Source organism: Puma concolor, chromosome C1 (genome assembly GCF_028749965.1).
Source record: "Puma concolor isolate L17-30 chromosome C1, mPumCon1.1.hap2, whole genome shotgun sequence".
In the NCBI taxonomy this organism is placed as follows: domain Eukaryota; kingdom Metazoa; phylum Chordata; class Mammalia; order Carnivora; family Felidae; genus Puma; species Puma concolor.
Window position 1 is genome coordinate 93449103 of NC_141674.1, and position 17748 is coordinate 93466850.

The following is a 17748-nucleotide window of genomic DNA, read 5'->3' on the forward strand; positions in this document are numbered from 1 at the left end:
AGAACAACAGAATTTATACGAAACTAATTTTCAAAAGCTAAATAACAAGAAAGAACTTGAATTCTATTTATAATGGTCTTTAAAGGAAGGATAAACCATCCTGAATAGTTTTTTCCTGAGCAAGTACATCCTTTACCACTGTTAGGATCACAGAACCTTGACATTTTATCTTCTGATTTAATGCCAGCTATCTGTTTTCACTGCAAAATAAAATGGTCAGAGAATCCAATTGCAACCATGACCTTTATGGATATGAAGAAGACATCCAAGAACCAGAAATGGCAGTTCATCAAATTAGGATAATTCTAATAAACCACGGACTTATCAGAGGAGATAAGAAAATGATCCTCAAATGCAATGTTCAAAAGCCTACTTAGACTCTAGACTACCACTAAACATTCCTGAAGGTTTGAAGACAGAATCAATTTCAGGCTCACTGACTTGCCCAACCCTCAGAATTTCAAGCAGATTACTTCCAATATTATTGAACCAAATAAAGAACTGATAGTCACCACTGAATTGCCTAATCATAATGACAATAATAACCAACATTTATGGTACACTTCTTATATGCACCAGGATTTATTCTAAGTAATTTTTTATATATTAACTCATTTAATCTTCCAACAAGCTTTGCTCAGAGACATATATTCTAGTTTATTGATTTTTAAAAAGACACATTACTATCTACCTGTCCATATACATACAAACACACACACACACACACACACACACAGAAACACACACACACCTCCTATAATTAAAAGCAATGTAAGGTCATATTACCTTGGCAGAAATTATAAGAAAGAATAACTTTAATATATTGAATTCAATAATAATTTTAATATACTGAATTCAAAAGAACCTGGAAATTCAAGCACCCAAAATAACAATAAAAACAACAGTGAACACTTAACATAGTGCTTACTATATGCCAGATACTGTTCTAAGTACTTTGCATAGATTAACTCATTTCATCTTCATGGCTGTTCTGTGCAGCAGATGAGGAAACAAGCAAAACGAAGCTAAGTAACTAAGACCCCTAGGACCTGAACTACCCTGGGACAGAGCTGGATCCACCTAGCCACTTGCTTCCAGCTGTCAGCTGAACCACCACACTTCTGCTCTTGTTGCTTCGATGTCAAAAAAGGTTTAAAGGAAAGAAGAACAAAATTAGATGGACCCTCAGAATGCTGTGACAAGAAGATATTCTGTAACTCTGTATTACTTCAAACACTTTAAAATTACAAACTATACATGGAAAGCAGCAGTCATTGCCTGCTTGTAGTCTCTTTGAAATAATTCCTTACATTTTAAAAAATGACTGAAAGACATACCTATTAAGAAATTGTTCCGTAAGATTCTGCTGCTGATCGGGACCATCCTCCTGATTCACACCTCCTTCGAGCAGCATTTGTTGGTATATCTGCCGCTGTTGCTCCTTCTGTTCTAAATGCTGTTGATAGCGTAATCTTTGCCTATAATATTCTTGAAATTGTTCTGTTGAATCTCGAAGCTTAAAAATATTAGAAAATATATTTTAACAGACTATGATTAAATATATGTCCCTACTCAACAGTAACTTCTATAAACACTGGATGAAATGTGCAAGTAGCTATATTTAACAATTAGAAAATACTTAATATATTGCTCTTTGAAAAATAACATAGTATCCATGAGTTTTTATAATCAAGTAGATCAATTAATTTACTTTATTCTATAGCAAAAGACTGACCAAAATGAATGGTTACCCTGGATCTTTGACTAATGCAAAAGAAAAATATATATTATAGTTGTCACAAGGGGGTTAGATCTGTATTGCTTGAAAAAAATACTAAGAGAAGACATTAGGATTTAATAAACACAGTATTAGCCTTATCCAACACACTTAATTTAAGCAGGTAAATGGTTTAATAGGTTACTCTAGAGAGAAACTTTAAAAATTTCCCTCAAAAACAGTACCTTAATTCAGGTTTCAAACAACCTTTCACAAGAAAGTAGAATAAATGAATGGTAAACTTAATCCCAACATTCCTGCTTCATTCTTCCAAAGAACTGTATAGCACTCAAATTACAGGACTTGGATATTCAGTAAATTCCAATATTGGCAAAGAAAGACTCCTCTGCCAAGGTGGAGTCTGGTCATATTACAAAGATCATGTGAACCAGGGTTACCCTGGAACTAATCAATTATCTTTGAAATTGGCCAACAGTGACAATAAGCTTAGCCAAGAGTCTTATACAACTAACTTAAGCTAAAACTGTCTCCCTTTTCCAGGAAATAGTAACAATCCTCTTCCATTTCATAACTTAATAGCAATAACTCTGAGAAAAAATTATGTGTCCTTTTAAATTTTTTATTGTTGGTAAAATAGAAAACTTGTCATCTTAACCATTTTCATGTGTGCAATTCAGTGGCATTAACTATACTCACAACATTGTGCAATTATTACCACTATTTCCAAAATTCTTCATCACCCTAAAGAGAAACTCTGTAACCATGAGGCAGTAACTTCTCATTTCTCTCCCTCCCCCAAGCTCCTGGTTAACCTCTATTCTATTTTCTCTATGATTTTGTCAATTTTAGATATTTGATATAAGTGGAATCATATAATATTTGTCCTTTTGTATCTGACATTTCACTTAGCATGATATTTTCAAAGTTCATCCATGTTGTAGCATATGTCAGAATTTCATTCCTTTGTGTGGCTGAATAATATTCCATTGAATGGATATACCACTTTTGTTTATCCATTAATCTGTGAGTGGACACTTGGGTTGTATCTACCTTTTGGCTACTGTGAATAATGCCTCTAAGAACATGGATGTACAGATACCTGTTTGAGTCCTTGCTTTCAATGTTTTTGAGTGGAATTACTGGGTCATACGGTAATTCTAAATTTAGCTATATTTAAGCTATATTTTATTTATATATTTATATTCTATATTTAAGTCTATATTTAAGGTACCACCAATCCATAGTGACTGCACCATTATACATGCAAATCAACAACGTATGAGGGTTCAAATTTCTCCACTCCCCACCAACACTTATTTTCCACTGCTTTGAGTTCAGCCATCCTAGTAGTTGTGAATCTATATTTCATTGGGGTTTTGATTCGCATTTCCCTAATGACTAGTGGTATTCAGCATCTTTTCGTGTGCTTATTGGCCATCTGAATATATTCTTTGGAGAAATGTTTGTTCAACTTTTTTTTTCTTTAAGTAGGCTTCACACCCATCATGGAGCCCAATGAGGGGCTTGAACTCATAACCCTGAGATCAAGACCTAAACTGAGATCAAGAGTCAGATGCTGAACCAACTGAGCAACCCAGATGCCCCTCAACTCCTTTTTCATAAGTTGAATTGTCTTTTTGTTGTTGAGTTGTAGTTCTTCATATATGCTAGATATTAAACCCTTATTAGATATATAATTTGCAAATATTTTTCCCACTCTGCTGGCTGTCTTTTCACTTTTCTGATAATGTCCTTTGATGCGCAAAAGCTTTTAATTTTGATGAAGCTCAATTTATCAATTTCTATGTTTGTTGCTCAAGTTTTTAGTATCATATCTAAGGATACATTACAAAATCCAAGATCACAAAGATCTGCCCTTATGTTTTCTTCTAAGAGTTTTATACTTTTAGCTCTTATAATTAAGTTGTTGATCTGTTCATTTTTGTACATTATGTGAGGTGGAGATCCAACTTCATTCTTTTCCATGTACAAATCCAGCTGATCCATCATCATCAGTTAAAGAGACTATTCTTTCCCCGTTGAATGGACCTGACATCCTTGACAAAAGTCAATTAGCCACAGATATATGGGATTACTTCTAGTCTCTCAATGTAGTCCATTGGTCTATATTTCTGTCCTTATGCAAGTACCAAACAGTTTTGATTACTGTAGCTTTTGTAGCTACTGTAGCTTTGTGGCTTTGCAATCATGAACTGTGTGTGAGTCCTCCAACTTTGTTCTTTTTAAAGATTGTTTTGGCTATTCAGGACACATTACAACTCCATATGAACTTGAATACTGGCTTTTCACTGCTGCAAAAAAGGTTGCAGAATTTTTTTAAAGGAATTACATGAAATCTGTAGATCATATTGGAGAGTACTGACAACAATATTAAGTTTGCCTATGTGTGAACACAGGATATCTATTTATTTAGATCTTTTAAAATTCCTTTCGGCAATGTTTTATAGATTTTAGCATACAAGTTTTTCACCTCCTTGGTTTAATTTATTCCCAGGTATTTTATCCTTTTATATGCTATCGTAAATGGAACTGCTTTCTTAATTTCCTGTTCAGATTGTTCAGTGTTGGTAGTATAGAACCACAACTGACTCTTATTGTTGCTCTTGTACTCTGTAACTTTGCTAAACTCGTCTGTAAGCTCTAGTAGCTTTCTTATGAATTCTTTGGGATTTTCTATAAACAGGATCATGTCATCTGTAAATAGAGATAGTTTTACTTCTTTGTTTCCAATCTGGGTCGGCTTTTGATTCTTTTCCTTGTCTAATCTCTCTAGCTACAACTTCCAGGAAATGCTGAATAGCAGCGGTAAAAATAGGCATCCTTGTCTTTGTTCCTGATCTTAGGGGAAAGCTTTTAGTTTTTCCCCAATGAGTAAGAGGTTAGCTTGGGTTTTTCATAAATGAACTTTACCATGCCAAGGAAATTCCATTTTATTGTTAGTTTTCTGAGAGCTTTTATCATGAAAGAGTGTCTGATTTTGTCAAATGCCTTTTCTGCATCAATTGACATGGTCAGATGTTTTTTTGCCCATTATCCTACTAATGTGACATACTACATTGATTGATTTATTTAATGTTGAACTAACCTTGCACTCTGGGATAAATTCACTCGGTCAGGGTACATAATCCTTTGAATATACTGATGAATTTAGTTTGCTAGTATTTTGTTAGGGTTTTAGTTTCTATTCATGAAAGAAATTGGTCTGTAGTTTTCTTTTTCTTTCTTTTTTTTAAAGTTTATTTAGTGTGAGGGGCACCTGGGTGGCTTAGTTGGTTAAGTGTCCGATGTCAGCTCAGGTCATGATCTCACAGTTTGTGGGTTCAAGCCCTGCGTGAGGCTCTGGGCTAATAGCTCAGAGCCTGGAGCCTGCTTTGGATTCTGTGTCTCCCTCTCTCTCTGCTCCTCCCTGGCTTCTGCATTCTCTCTTTCAAAAATAATACACATAAAAGTTTATTTTGAGAGAGAGAGACAGTGTGTGAGTGGGAAAGGAGACAGAAAGAGAGAGAGAATCCCAAGCAGGCCATCAGCACAGAGCATGACACAAGGCTCAAATCCATGAACCATGAGATCATGATCTGAGCTGAAATCAAAGAGTCAGACCTTAACCAACTGAGCCACCCAGGCTTTAATTTTCTTTTCTTGTAATGTCTTCATCTGGCCTTGGTATTAGGGTAATGCTAGCCTCACAGAATGAGTTAGGAAGTATTCCTTCTTCTTATATACTTTTAGGAGATTTTGAGAAGGACTGATGTTAACCCTACCTTAAATGTTTGGTAGAATTCATCCATAAAGCCACCTGATTCTGGATTTTTCTTTGTTGGAAGGTTTTTGATTACTGATTCAATCTCTACTCATTGTAAGTTTGTTGAGATTTTCTATTTCCTCTTGAGTCAGCTTAGGTAATTTGTGATTTCTAGGAATTTGTCCATTTCAACTAGGTTATCTAACTTGCTGGCTTACAGTGGTCATAGTATTCTCTTATAATCCATTTTATTATTGTAAGGTTGACAGGAAAGTCCCCAGTTTTATTTCTGATTTTACTTGTGTCTTTTCTCTCTCTCTCTCTTTTTTTTTTTTTTGGTTAGTCTAGCTAAGGGCTTGTCAATTTTGTTAATCTTTTCAAAGAATCAACTTTTGATTTTATTGATTCTCTATTGTTTTCCTTTTCTCTATTTTATTTATCTCCCCTCTAATCTTTATTACTTCCTTCTGCTAAAATTTGTTTTTCTTTTTTCTAGTTCCTCAAGGCATAAAGTTAGGTTATTACTTTGAGGACTTTATTCTTCTCCTTTTAAATTTTTATTTACTTATGGGGCACCTGGGTGGCTCAGTCAGTTAAGTTGGCTCAGTCTGACTTCAGCTCAGGTCATGATCTCACAGTCCATGAGTTTGAGCTCACATTGGGCTCTATGTCGACAGCTCAGAGCCTGGAGCCTGCTTTGGATTCTGTGTCTCCCTTTCTCTCTGCCCCTTCCTCACTTGTACTCTCTCTCTCAAAAATAAACAAACATTAAAACATTAAAAAAAAAAAGTTTTATTTATTTTGAGAGGGGAGGGGCAGAGAGAGAGGAAAGAGAGAATCCCAAGCAGGCTCCATGCTGTCAACACAGAGCCCAAATCAGGGCCCAATCTCATAGACTGTGAGATCATGACCTGAGCCAAGATCAAGAGTTGGATGCTTAACCAACTGACCCATCCAGGCACCCCTTTTCTTTTTTAATGTAAGCATTTATAGGCATAAATTTCCCCTGAGCACTGCTTTTGCTGTATCTCATCAATTTGGAATGTTGTATGCTTTGGTATGTTGTTCATTTTTATTAGTTTCTAGGTATTTTCTAATTTCCCTTGTGATTTCCTCTTTGACCCACTGGTTATTTAAGAGTGTGTTAATTTCTACACATTTGTGAATTTTCCAATTTTCCCTCTGTTATTAATTTCTAGCTTCATCCCATTATGGTCAGAGAAGACACTTCATGTGATTTCAATTTTTTAAAATGTATTGAGATTTGTTTTGGGTCCTAATATATAGTCTATCCTGAAAAATGTGTATTCTGCTATTGTTGAAATGTTCTTTTTTTTGTTAGTATCACTTTATTTACATATTTGTATTCAGATATTGTTAGTATTCACATATTCACAAAACAAGTTACAAACACTTGGAATACTATCACTGACCTGAGGGCCTAAGAAAACAACTTCCTCTAAAAAGACTGATACAGGCACCTCTGGGTAAAAAAAAAAAAAAAAGGTGCACTGGGGCACCTGTGTGGCTCAGTTGGTCGAGTGACCGACTTCAGCTCAAGTCATGATCTCGCAGCTTGTGGGTTCAAGCCCTGCATCAGGCTCTGTGCTGAAAGCTTGGAGCCTGGAGCCTGCTTTGGATTCTCTGTCTCCCTCTCTCTCTGTCCCTAACCTACTCACATTCTGTCTCTGTCTCAAAAATAAACAAACATTAAAAAAAAATTTTTTTTTAAAAAGGTGCATCCTCCAAAGCAACAAAATTGTTGGAGTATTCTACACATGTCTGTTAGGTCTAGTTGGTTTATAGTGTTGTTCAAGTACTTTGTATCCTTATGGATCTTCTGTTTAGATGTTTTATCCATTATAGTAGGTAGGGCATTGAAGTCTCCAACTATCATTTCTCCCTTCAACTCTGCCAATGTTTGCTTCATAGATTTTGGGGTTCTACTGTTTGGTGCATATTTATAGATATTTTTAAATATATTAAAAAAACTTTTTTTTAACTTTTATGTTTATTTTTAAGAGAGAGAGAGAGACAAACAGAGTGCAAGTGGGGGAGGGACAGAGAGAGAGGAAGACACGGAATCCAAAGCAGACTTTAGGCTCTGAGCTGTCAGCACACAGCCTGATGTGGGGCTGGAACCCATGAACCCTGAGATCACAACCTAAGCCAAAGTCGGACACTTAACTGACTGAGCCACCCAGGCGCCCCTTAAAAAAATTTTTTTTTAATCTTTACTTATTTTTGAGAGAGAGAAGTGTGTGAGAGGGAGAGGGACAGAGAGAGGGAGACACAGAATCTGAAGCAGGTTCCAGGCTCCGAGCTATCAGCACAGGGACCAACACAGGGCTTGAACTCACAAACCATGAGATCATGACCTGAGGTGAAGTTGGATGCTTAACTGACTGCGCCACTCAGGCGCCCCTATATTTTTAAGTTTCTTTATTTTGAAAGAGAGAGCATAATCAGGAAAGGGGCAGAGAAAGAAAGACAGAGAGAGAGAGAGAGAGAGAGAGAGAGAGAGAGAGAGAGAGAGAGAATGAATCCCAAGCAGGCTCTGCACTGTGAGCACAGACCCCAACACAGGGCCCAAACCCACCAACTGTAAGATCATGACCTGAGCCAAAATCAAGAGTTAGACACTTAACCACTGAGGCACACAGGTGCCCCTTATATGTATTTTTAACAATAATTTTTCTGCTTCATTCTTAATATTTGGTTGAAAACAAAAAAATTTATTGAACGTTTAAAACTACCTCTTCATTTCTTCTAAGTGGCATAATATATAAGATAAAATTTATCATCTTCATAATACAATTTCCTTTCTAAAACACCACAGAAAAATAATTTAGAACTCTAAAGACTTGGATAAAAATGGCGCCTGGGTGGCTCAGTAGGTGAAGCATCCGACTTCGGCTCGGGTCATCATCTCACAGTTCATGAGTTCGAGCCCCATGTTGGGCTCTGTGCTGATAGCTCGGAGCCTAGAGCATGCTTCGGATTCTGTGTCTCCCTCTCTCTCTGCCCCTCCCCTGCTCAAACTCTGTCTCTCTCGTTCAAAAATAAATAAACATTAAAAAAGAAAGACTTGGATAAAAGTATTTTCTATTACAAATGTCATTTCTGAGGTGCCTGGGTGGTTCAGTCAGTTAAGCATCCGACTTTGGCTCAGGTCATGATTTCACAGTTCATGAGTTTGAGCCTCGCGTCAGGCTCTGTGCTGACAGCTCAGAGGTCTGTGCTGATAGCCCAAAGCCTGGAGGCTGCTTCGGATTCTGTGTCTCCCTCTCTCTCTGCTCCTCCCCTGCTCACTCTATGTCTCTCCTTCTCTCAAAAATAAAAAATAAAAAAATTTTTTTAAATGTCATTTCTTGTTCATTACATCTAATTAGTAAAATATAGAGCATATCAAGCTACCCACATTTAATGTGAGTTCAATTACTTGAGTCTTGAAATATGTAAGATTAATGTAAACTGTGGTATTTTAGATTGTTAATAAATTCACCTGTTAAAAATTCTCCAAAATACATGACAACTAAAGATACCATATATCCTTAAGGGAGAAAATGACTTAATAAGTCTAGATATTCTCTCACCTACTCTCAAATATTAAAAAATTCCATTTACATTTACTCAAGCAAACACTATTATTTCTTACAAAGAGAACAACTCTAAAAGACACTAGATGTATTAAATAATACCTCATTTTTTTCTTGCTTAGCTGGTCCTGGATTCTGTGCTCCATTTGCAGGTTCTTTTTCTGAAACTGAACTCTGGCCCAGGACTTCACTGCTTATAGGCCGCTGTGCCTCAACAGGTGTATCACTTCTTCCAGAAAAGTGCAAAAAACAAAAAGGAAGAGGTGGGAGTAAAGGAAAAGATATTTTAGAGAAATTTTAATTAAAACAATGACTATTTTATGTTTACCAAATGTTCAAAAATAGATTTTTTAATTTTCCTTTCTTAAGTGTATATATAAGGTTTTTTTTTTTTTTAATAGAATATGCCTATAATGGAAGAGCACTGGATTATTAAGCCAGGAGGGTAGGGGGTCCAGTCTAAAACAAGATTTGTGGTCTTTGGAAAATCACTTACATTCTCTGTGGCTCAGCTTCATCTATAAACTGAACTGAATAATAAGCTGGATGACCTAATGCCTAAATTCTCTTTATGAATCTTAATGTGTGATTCTGTTACCCAAACATTAATTTTTCCCCTCCAATATGTTTCAACAAAAATTTAAGAACTGTTTATTAAAAAGCTTTCTTTGGTTTATTTGCACTTAACATAAAAGCTAAACATACATGTTTCCAATATTTTTAATGTATACTAGTTAGTAAGCTTAACATCTCTGTCAGGTTGTTCCTAATATTCTTCTAAACACTAGCAATTTCTACTTTTTATAGTTATTCTGTTCAAAATTTTTAATAACTAACATCATCCAAAAATGATGAATACCTCAGACACTTACACAGATAACCTGTTGGCACAAGGCACCATGGGAACATATACAAAAGTAAAATGACCTCTGCCTTGAAGGAATTTGATTATGAGAGGGCTTCATAATGGCCTCTCCAGGCAGAGTATGTAATACATAACAAATTACAGTTGTAGAGGTCAGGAAGCAGAGCTAAATAGTCATCTTCATAAAGGCACCATTGGTCAGAAGCTTTCTAACTGATAAGTACCTCAACATACATATATACACATGCGCCCAGAAGAGGAAGGAGAAAGACTTGAAGAAGTTTTCAGGACCAATCTCTGCCGTAACCTGCTAATGCCCATAAGAAGCCCAATTTTATGCCCACAAGATAGATTTAATAAGAGTTATTAACTATATATAAAATAAAATGACCTTCATAATGTAACATTTAATTTTGCAATCTATACATTTCCATATGTATTGTCTCATTTAACTTGCACAGTAACTTGTGAAATAGGTTGTAACTCTCATTTCACAGATGACAAATAAAGTGATTTTCCTAAAATTGCATAGCCAGTAAATAAAGGATTTCAATCTAGATTGTCAGGTTCCAAATCCAATGCTGATTCATTCCCGAGATGTTTTTGGGTTGGGTTTTTTTTGTTTGTTTGTTTTTTGTTTGTTTGTTTGTTTGTTTGCCATTTAATTTTGAGACCATTACACTGAATAGCCAAAGCTTATATTTTTTTCAACGGATTTTTCTTCCTTTTTTGTTTGGAGTTTGTTTATATTTGAGTGAAAAACTATCTTTACAAAACCCACACTCTCTTATAAACCCTTCTTTTGTGTTTTATCTTCTTGTTCACCATAGTAATTCCATCACTGTATCCCCGGAATGCAGCATGACACTAGCACAGAGTAGACACTCAAAATATTTTTAAACAAATACTGACTTCAAACGTATATCACCACAAATAAGAGGTTTCTTCAAGTGGCATCTTCAAGATAATTGTGTAATAATCTTACCAATATTTTTAAATTACACCTAAAATATTTTTTTTTTTAATTTTTTTCCAACGTTTTTATTTATTTTTGGGACAGAGAGAGACAGAGCATGAACAGGCGAGGGGCAGAGACAGAGGGAGATACAGAATCGGAAACAGGCTCCAGGCTCTGAGCCATCAGCCCAGAGCCCGACGCGGGGCTCGAACTCATGGACCGCGAGATCGTGACCTGGCTGAAGTCGGACGCTTAACCAACTGCGCCACCCAGGCGCCCCACACCTAAAATATTTTTAAGTTTATTTATTTTGAGACAGAGGCAGAGGGGGAGAGAGAGAGGCAGACAGGGAGAAAGAAGCAGAAGGGGAGAGAGAAAGAGGCAGAGGGGGAGAGAGAAAGAGAGAGAGAATGAGAGAGAGAGAAGGAGAGAGAGAGAGAGAGAGAAGGAATATCCCAAGCAGGCTCCACACTATAATAAGCACAGAGCCGGATGCAGGGCTCAAACTCACAAATCGTGAGATCATGACCTGACCCAAAATCAAGAGCTGGGCACTTAACTAACTGAGCCACCCAGGTACCCCACACCTAAGATAATTTTAAAAACAAGGTTAACTTTTTCCAAAGTAAATTTTTATACTTTATCCACAGCACAGTAGCTTACCTATAGCATGCTATTAGCAGCCCTTTTGACATACTGTCTTTAACAGGAGTATGACACTCAGAAGGGGAGAAATCTGTATTTACTAAGCACCATGCACATGCTTGCCACTCTGCTAGGAACTTTATCTCACTTTGCAAGTCAACACCCTATTTTATACAGATGATCACTTAGGCTCAGAGAGACTAAGTAATAACGGTCCCAAGGTCACACAACTAGTAAATGGCAAAGCTCTTGCTCAAGTCCAAGTCTGACCCCAAAGACCATTCATTATTCCACACTGCTTTGCCTCTTAAGTCTTCCAATTTCACAGGCATGACAGATATTTTCTTGGTTATGCTACTGCTCAGCTAGTAACACATGTATTACTCACATTTTAATATGTCACATTTTACCTCTCTACTTATTCTATAATGGTCTAGTAGCTTATACTCCACTTCTTTCTGTCTTTAGTCATTCCTCAATTTCTACTGCTCCTTTACATAGGCAACAGCACATGTAGAGTCAGAATTGGCTAGATTTTTGTGTCTCTTTTCTTTAGAAGGACCATCCCTTTGTGGGAACGCGAACTGGTACAGCCACTCTGGGAAACAGTATGGAGGTTCCTCAAAAAACTAAAAATAGAGCTGCCCTACGAGCCAGCAATTGCACTACTAGGTATTTATCCAAGGGATACAGTTGTGCTGTTTTGAAGGGACACATGCACCCCCATGTTGATAGCCAAATCAACAATAGCCAAAGTATGGAAAGAACACAAATGTCCATCGATGAATGAATGGATAAAGAAGATGTGGTGTGTATATATATATACACACGTATATATATATACACACACACACAATGGAGTATTACTCGGCAATCAAATAGAATGAAATCTTGCCATTTGCAACTACGTGGATGGAACTAGAGGGTATTATGCTAAGTGAAATTAGTCAGAGAAAGACAAGTATCATATGACTTTACTCATATGAGGACTTTAAGAGACAAAACAAATGAACATAAGGGAAGGGAAACAAAAATAATATAAAAACAGGGAGGGGGACAAAGCATAAGAGACTCATAAATATGGAGAACAAACAGAGGGTTACTGGAGGGGATGTGGGAAGGGGGATGGGCTAAATGCATAAGGGGCATTAAGGAATCTACTCCTGAAATCATTGTTGCACTATATGCTAATTTGGATGTAAATTAAAAAAAAAAATTAAGAAAAAAAGAAAGACAATCCCTTTGGGGAACAAGTCCAAACATTATACTGACGAAGAAGTTCCAATCATCTTACATACCCAGAAGAATATCAACAGTTCTCCTCAGAAGAATATCAACAGTCCCTTAGAATTGAAGCCCAACATACCAGACAATGAAAATTTTCTTTAAAGAGATTGGAAAGTCCAAGAAAAGTTTAAGATAGTCTCTACCAATGTTCAAGACTCTATTCCTTTGGGATTTAGATAATAGGATCCTTCGATATTAAGTTATACTCATCCATTTTCATTACTAGATATCATCTCTATCTTTCAAGTAGAGCAATAAGATGACTCTTAAGTCACCCTACGCTTGGGGTGCCTGGGTAGCTCAGTCAGTTAAGCATCCAACTCTTGATTTCAGCTTAGGTCGTGATCTCGTGGTTTATGAGTTTGAGTCCCGTGTCAGGCTCTGTGTGCTGACAGTGCAGAGCCTGCTTTAGATTCTCTTTCTTCCTCTCTCTCTGCCTCTTCCCTACTCATAGTATCATACTTCATAGTATCAACTCTGAGTATAGGAAACCAGCCATATGTCCCAGTGGTTTTCCTAGAAAGTGAGGGAAGAACTTTTCTAACTCTTGAAATAAAGAACTGCTAACCAGGAAATTATTATTTCATGCCAAGTTTGAAAGAAAAACTGAGTGCTGGCTTTAACCCTTATTTCCTTCATGTATATTAAGAGTTACTAGAGGGATGCTTGGGTGGCTGAGTCGGTTAAGCATCTGACTCAAGCTCAGGTCATATCTCATAGTTCGTGAGTTTGAGCCCTGCATCGGGCTCTGCACTGACACTGTGGAGCCTGCTTGGGATTCTTTCTCTCTCCCTCTCTCTCTGCCCCTTCCTATTTGCTCTCTCTCAAACTAAATAAATAAACTTAAAAAAAAAAAAAAAGAGTTACTAGAAAAAATAATCAGAGTGGAAATAATCAGAGATTTTTACACACACACATTCAATACTATTTACTATTCAGTACTATTCATATAGGAGAAAAAAGTGGAAATAATCTGCTATCCTATGATGAGGAATTAGGTAAAATTATGATACAGTCATACAGTGGAATACTGCATACATCATTAATCATTTATCCCAATAAATGTTTAAAAATATGAGAAAGTATTCAAGATCAAATTTTAAAAAGCAAATTATGTGAATATATATAGTACATTCCCAATCTTTAAAAATGTATTCATAGAAAAAAGACATCATCGAAGTGTGAGATTACATGGGATTTTAATTCTCATATTTATACTCTCCTGTATTTTCCAAAATGTCTTCAATGCACATCCACTGCCTTAATAATAAGCAAAATAATACAGGATATAAAAATAAAGATTCTCATTGATAATTTTAATTATCAAAATTTATTTTAGAAATGCTTTATAAAGTTTAAGGACTAACTTTCAACTAAAGGGACTTGAACATTAAACACACACACACAATCTCACACTCTGAATAATTTCTAATTTTTATGAGGAAATACTTACCGTTCAGGGGATTCTTCATAAATACTGTGACATTCTGTATTCTCAAGCATGAGACTTCTACTGAGGTTTTGTACCCCTGGATAATGAAAGTTAGCAAAGGAGTGTGACATTGGAGACGTTTTGTTTCCAAGGTCTGAGATTCTCTTATCATGACTGGTTAGGCCACAAGTGAGGCCATCTAAAGCAGGATTCAGAGAGCGGGTCATATAGGCATCAGCTGATTGAGGCCTTCTCATTGGAGACGATGGATAGGGAGAAAGTTTGCTGATAAGAGGAGTCAAAAGATCAGCGTATGCAGCTTTTGTAGGTTTCAGAAGTTTGTCAACATGAATATTAAGCATTTTCTGTTCAAAAGCACAAGAGAAGACAGAAGATGGGAGATTCTGAAGCCATGACAATAAACTCAGATCCAAGTCATCACAACCATTACCACATAAAAGGTCAATGCCAAGAAGTACTTCACTTTCTGTAATTTCTTCTCCAGTTGCTTTACTTTGACAAAATTCTACACAGCATTCATAAAGTAGGCCCTTCATTACAAGCTGAAATAAACGATTGTTACTTGCTTTAAACCCAGCCTCACTTAGCTTCCTATCAGCAGGGATGAATTCTGCAACCATGACACAAGCCTCTTCAAAACAGTGAACTCGTGCAGTGCTTGGATTCCAGTCCTTAAATTCAGCATGATTGGTCAGACGAGGCAAAGTCAAAAGCAAACAGAGCTTGCTGTAATCATCTTTAGAAGGACAGTACTCTTCTAGGGCATGCAAACATTGCACAGCTTCTTGCATGGTAAATTCCAGCTGTAAGAAAAATATAAGTGATCACTACAAAGAAAGATGCTGTGAGATATGAAAACAAGAGTATTTTAATCAAATACATTTAATCAAATGTTTTATAAAATATTTTATAAAATGTTTTAAAAAATATTTAATCAAATATTTTATAAGCTTTCATAAACTTTAATTGCAAAAGGATAAACTCCAGTGTCACAGAGTACTCATATAATTTGCAGGCTATGTAACAACTCTAAAGTCAGGAGCTAAAATGTTTTTTCACTATTAAAATAAAAATATGAAATAATTTGGTTACCTAGCAAATTAAACTCTTACTATAAGAATAGTGTTCGGGGCACCTGGGTGGCTCAGTCAGTTAAGCATCCGACTTCAACTCAGGTAATGATCTCACAGTTTGTGGGTTCGACCCTGTGTCTCCCAGGCCTGGAGCCTGCTTCAGATTCTGTGTCTCCCTTTCTCTCTCTGCCCTTCCCCCACTTGTGCTCCCTCTCTCTCTCTCAAAAATAAGTAAACATTAAAAAAAAGATATAAAAAAAATAGTGTTCTAGGGATGCCTGGGTGCTGGGTGGCTCAGTCAGTTAAGCACATACTCTTGGTTTCAGCTCAGGTCACGATCTCACAGTTCGTGGGATGGAGCCCTGAGTCAGGTTCCGTGCTGTCAGCGGATTCTCTCTCTCTCTCTCTCTCTCTCTGCCCCTCCTCCACTAGCACTCTTTCTCTCTCAAAATAAATAAGTAAACATTTTTTTAAAATATTGTTCTAGTTCAGGCTTTGGACTATCATTCTCAAATGTATACTTTTTTAAGGTCAAGAATAATTGAGCACTCTAGAAATGAAAACTGAAGCATGCCAATATTCAATGGTTTATGAAGCTTGCTATCACTCCAGCTTACCCAAAAAGCAAAAAGAGTCATTCTTAAACTTGCTGTAGGAGAAATTTGTGTGGGGAAAGAAAGCAAACTGGGGTGGTGGGGGGGGGGGGGGGGAACTCTACAGTTTACAGTTCATTTGCTACAAAAATAGTATGTGGGGTGCCTGGGTGACTCAGTCAGTTAAATGTTTGACTCTTGATTTTAGCTTAGGTCATGATCTCATGGTCATGAGATTGAGTCCCCACGTTGGGCTCCATGACAGGTGTGGAGCCTGCTTAATATTCTCTCTCCGCCCCCATCCTTTGTCCCTCCCTGACTCATGCTCTCTCTCTCTCTCTCTCTCAAAGACAAAAGAAAACAAAACAAAACAAAAAACCTAGTATGAAGACAGAACAAAGAAAGCTTAGCTGAGAGAAAAATTACAGTAATTTGTATACTGAATATTATCTTAAATCATAAGCTTTTAATGATGTAAGGAATCTCAGAGTTTATGGAATTCACCTTTCTTTAGCTTACATATGGGAAAAGTTAGGGAGCAGATTTAACTAAAGTAATTCAGTTGGTTAATGACAAAGACAAAGTAAAAATTAAGTCTTTTGACTTACAGTGTTCTTTTCAAATTTAAGCGTCACTGTGGGGGCGACTGGGTGACTCAGTGGGTTAAGCATCCGACTTCAGCTCAGGTCATGACCTAACAGCTGGAGTTTGAGCCCTGCATCAGGCTCTGTGCTGACAGCTCAGAGCGTGGAGCCTGTTTCAGATTTCTGTGTGTGTCTCTCTCTCCCCCCTGCCCCCACTCATGTTCTGTCACTCTCTCTCAAAAATAAACATTAATAAATTTCAAAAATTAATAAATAAAATAACCATTACTGTCTGGCAAACATTTCTCTTACTATATATGAAAGTTCTCATTGTAATATCTTTTGAGTTTATTTCAATGAACACTTACTTACTGGCACTTAATAAGTTTCCTTGGTTTGGGATATAACAATACTATAATTAAAACTTTAAAAATAACTCTCTAATCAAAAAAACCCTTAGTATCTTTAAATTTGAATTGTCATAAAGACACACATATTTTATCAAAAACCACCTCTGTTGTTGTACTGATCATTGGGGTATTGTATGTAAGCGATTAATCACTGGATTCTATACCTGAAACTAATATTACACTGTAAGTTAACTAACTGGAATTTAAATAAAAACTTGGAGGGAAAAAAAAACACCTCTGGATCAATGTAAATACTGAAAAAACAAAATGAGGAAGTAAACATAATCCACTTCTGGAATAAAAAAAGAAGCAATGATGTAGAATCTTCAAGTCAAACATCTACTGTAATCTAAATCACCTTAAACAGGAAAAGCACACACTCTCCAACCAGCCAGCCATTCATTTATCGTCTGTGTCTAAATCTTGGAACAAGTTCAAAAGCATTATAGATTGAAAGTACTCCAGCTGCAAAAGAGTAGATCTTATTCCATCCCAGCTCATAAAAACTTTGAAAACTCATGATACTAATCTTTTGTTTTAGTAAATAAAATACTTATGACTGAAACAAGACTATAGCGCAAACCTTCAGGAATAAAAATCTTACATGCTGGGGCTCATCTTCTGCTGACATTGCATTATTAACACACAAGGCTTCTAAAAACTTCTGCTTCAGGATAATATAACGAAACCTGTGAAAAATAAAATACAAAACATTAAAATGATTAAAAAGCCGAGTTACGACAAAGTCAAAGATTAGAAATGAAACCCAGGTTCTTAGAG

General features: G+C 36.4%; 1 protein-coding gene across 6 annotated transcripts in view; it reads right to left on the minus strand.

Moving 5' to 3' along the window:
• WDR47 (WD repeat domain 47) overlaps positions 1-17748 on the minus strand; it is a 72336-nt gene that overhangs the window by 27219 nt on the left and 27369 nt on the right. For 3 of the 6 annotated variants that reach the window (XM_025934913.2, XM_086717738.1, XM_086717739.1), the window contains 4 exons: positions 17552-17657; positions 14309-15111; positions 9203-9329; positions 1338-1516 (listed from right to left, as the gene is read on the minus strand). In XM_025934913.2, the coding sequence (XP_025790698.1) occupies positions 1338-1516; positions 9203-9329; positions 14309-15111; positions 17552-17657 (1215 nt within the window). The remainder of the gene's footprint in view (positions 1-1337; positions 1517-9202; positions 9330-14308; positions 15112-17551; positions 17658-17748) is intronic. The other 3 variants (XM_025934915.2, XM_025934914.2, XM_086717740.1) reach the window with 3 other exon arrangements.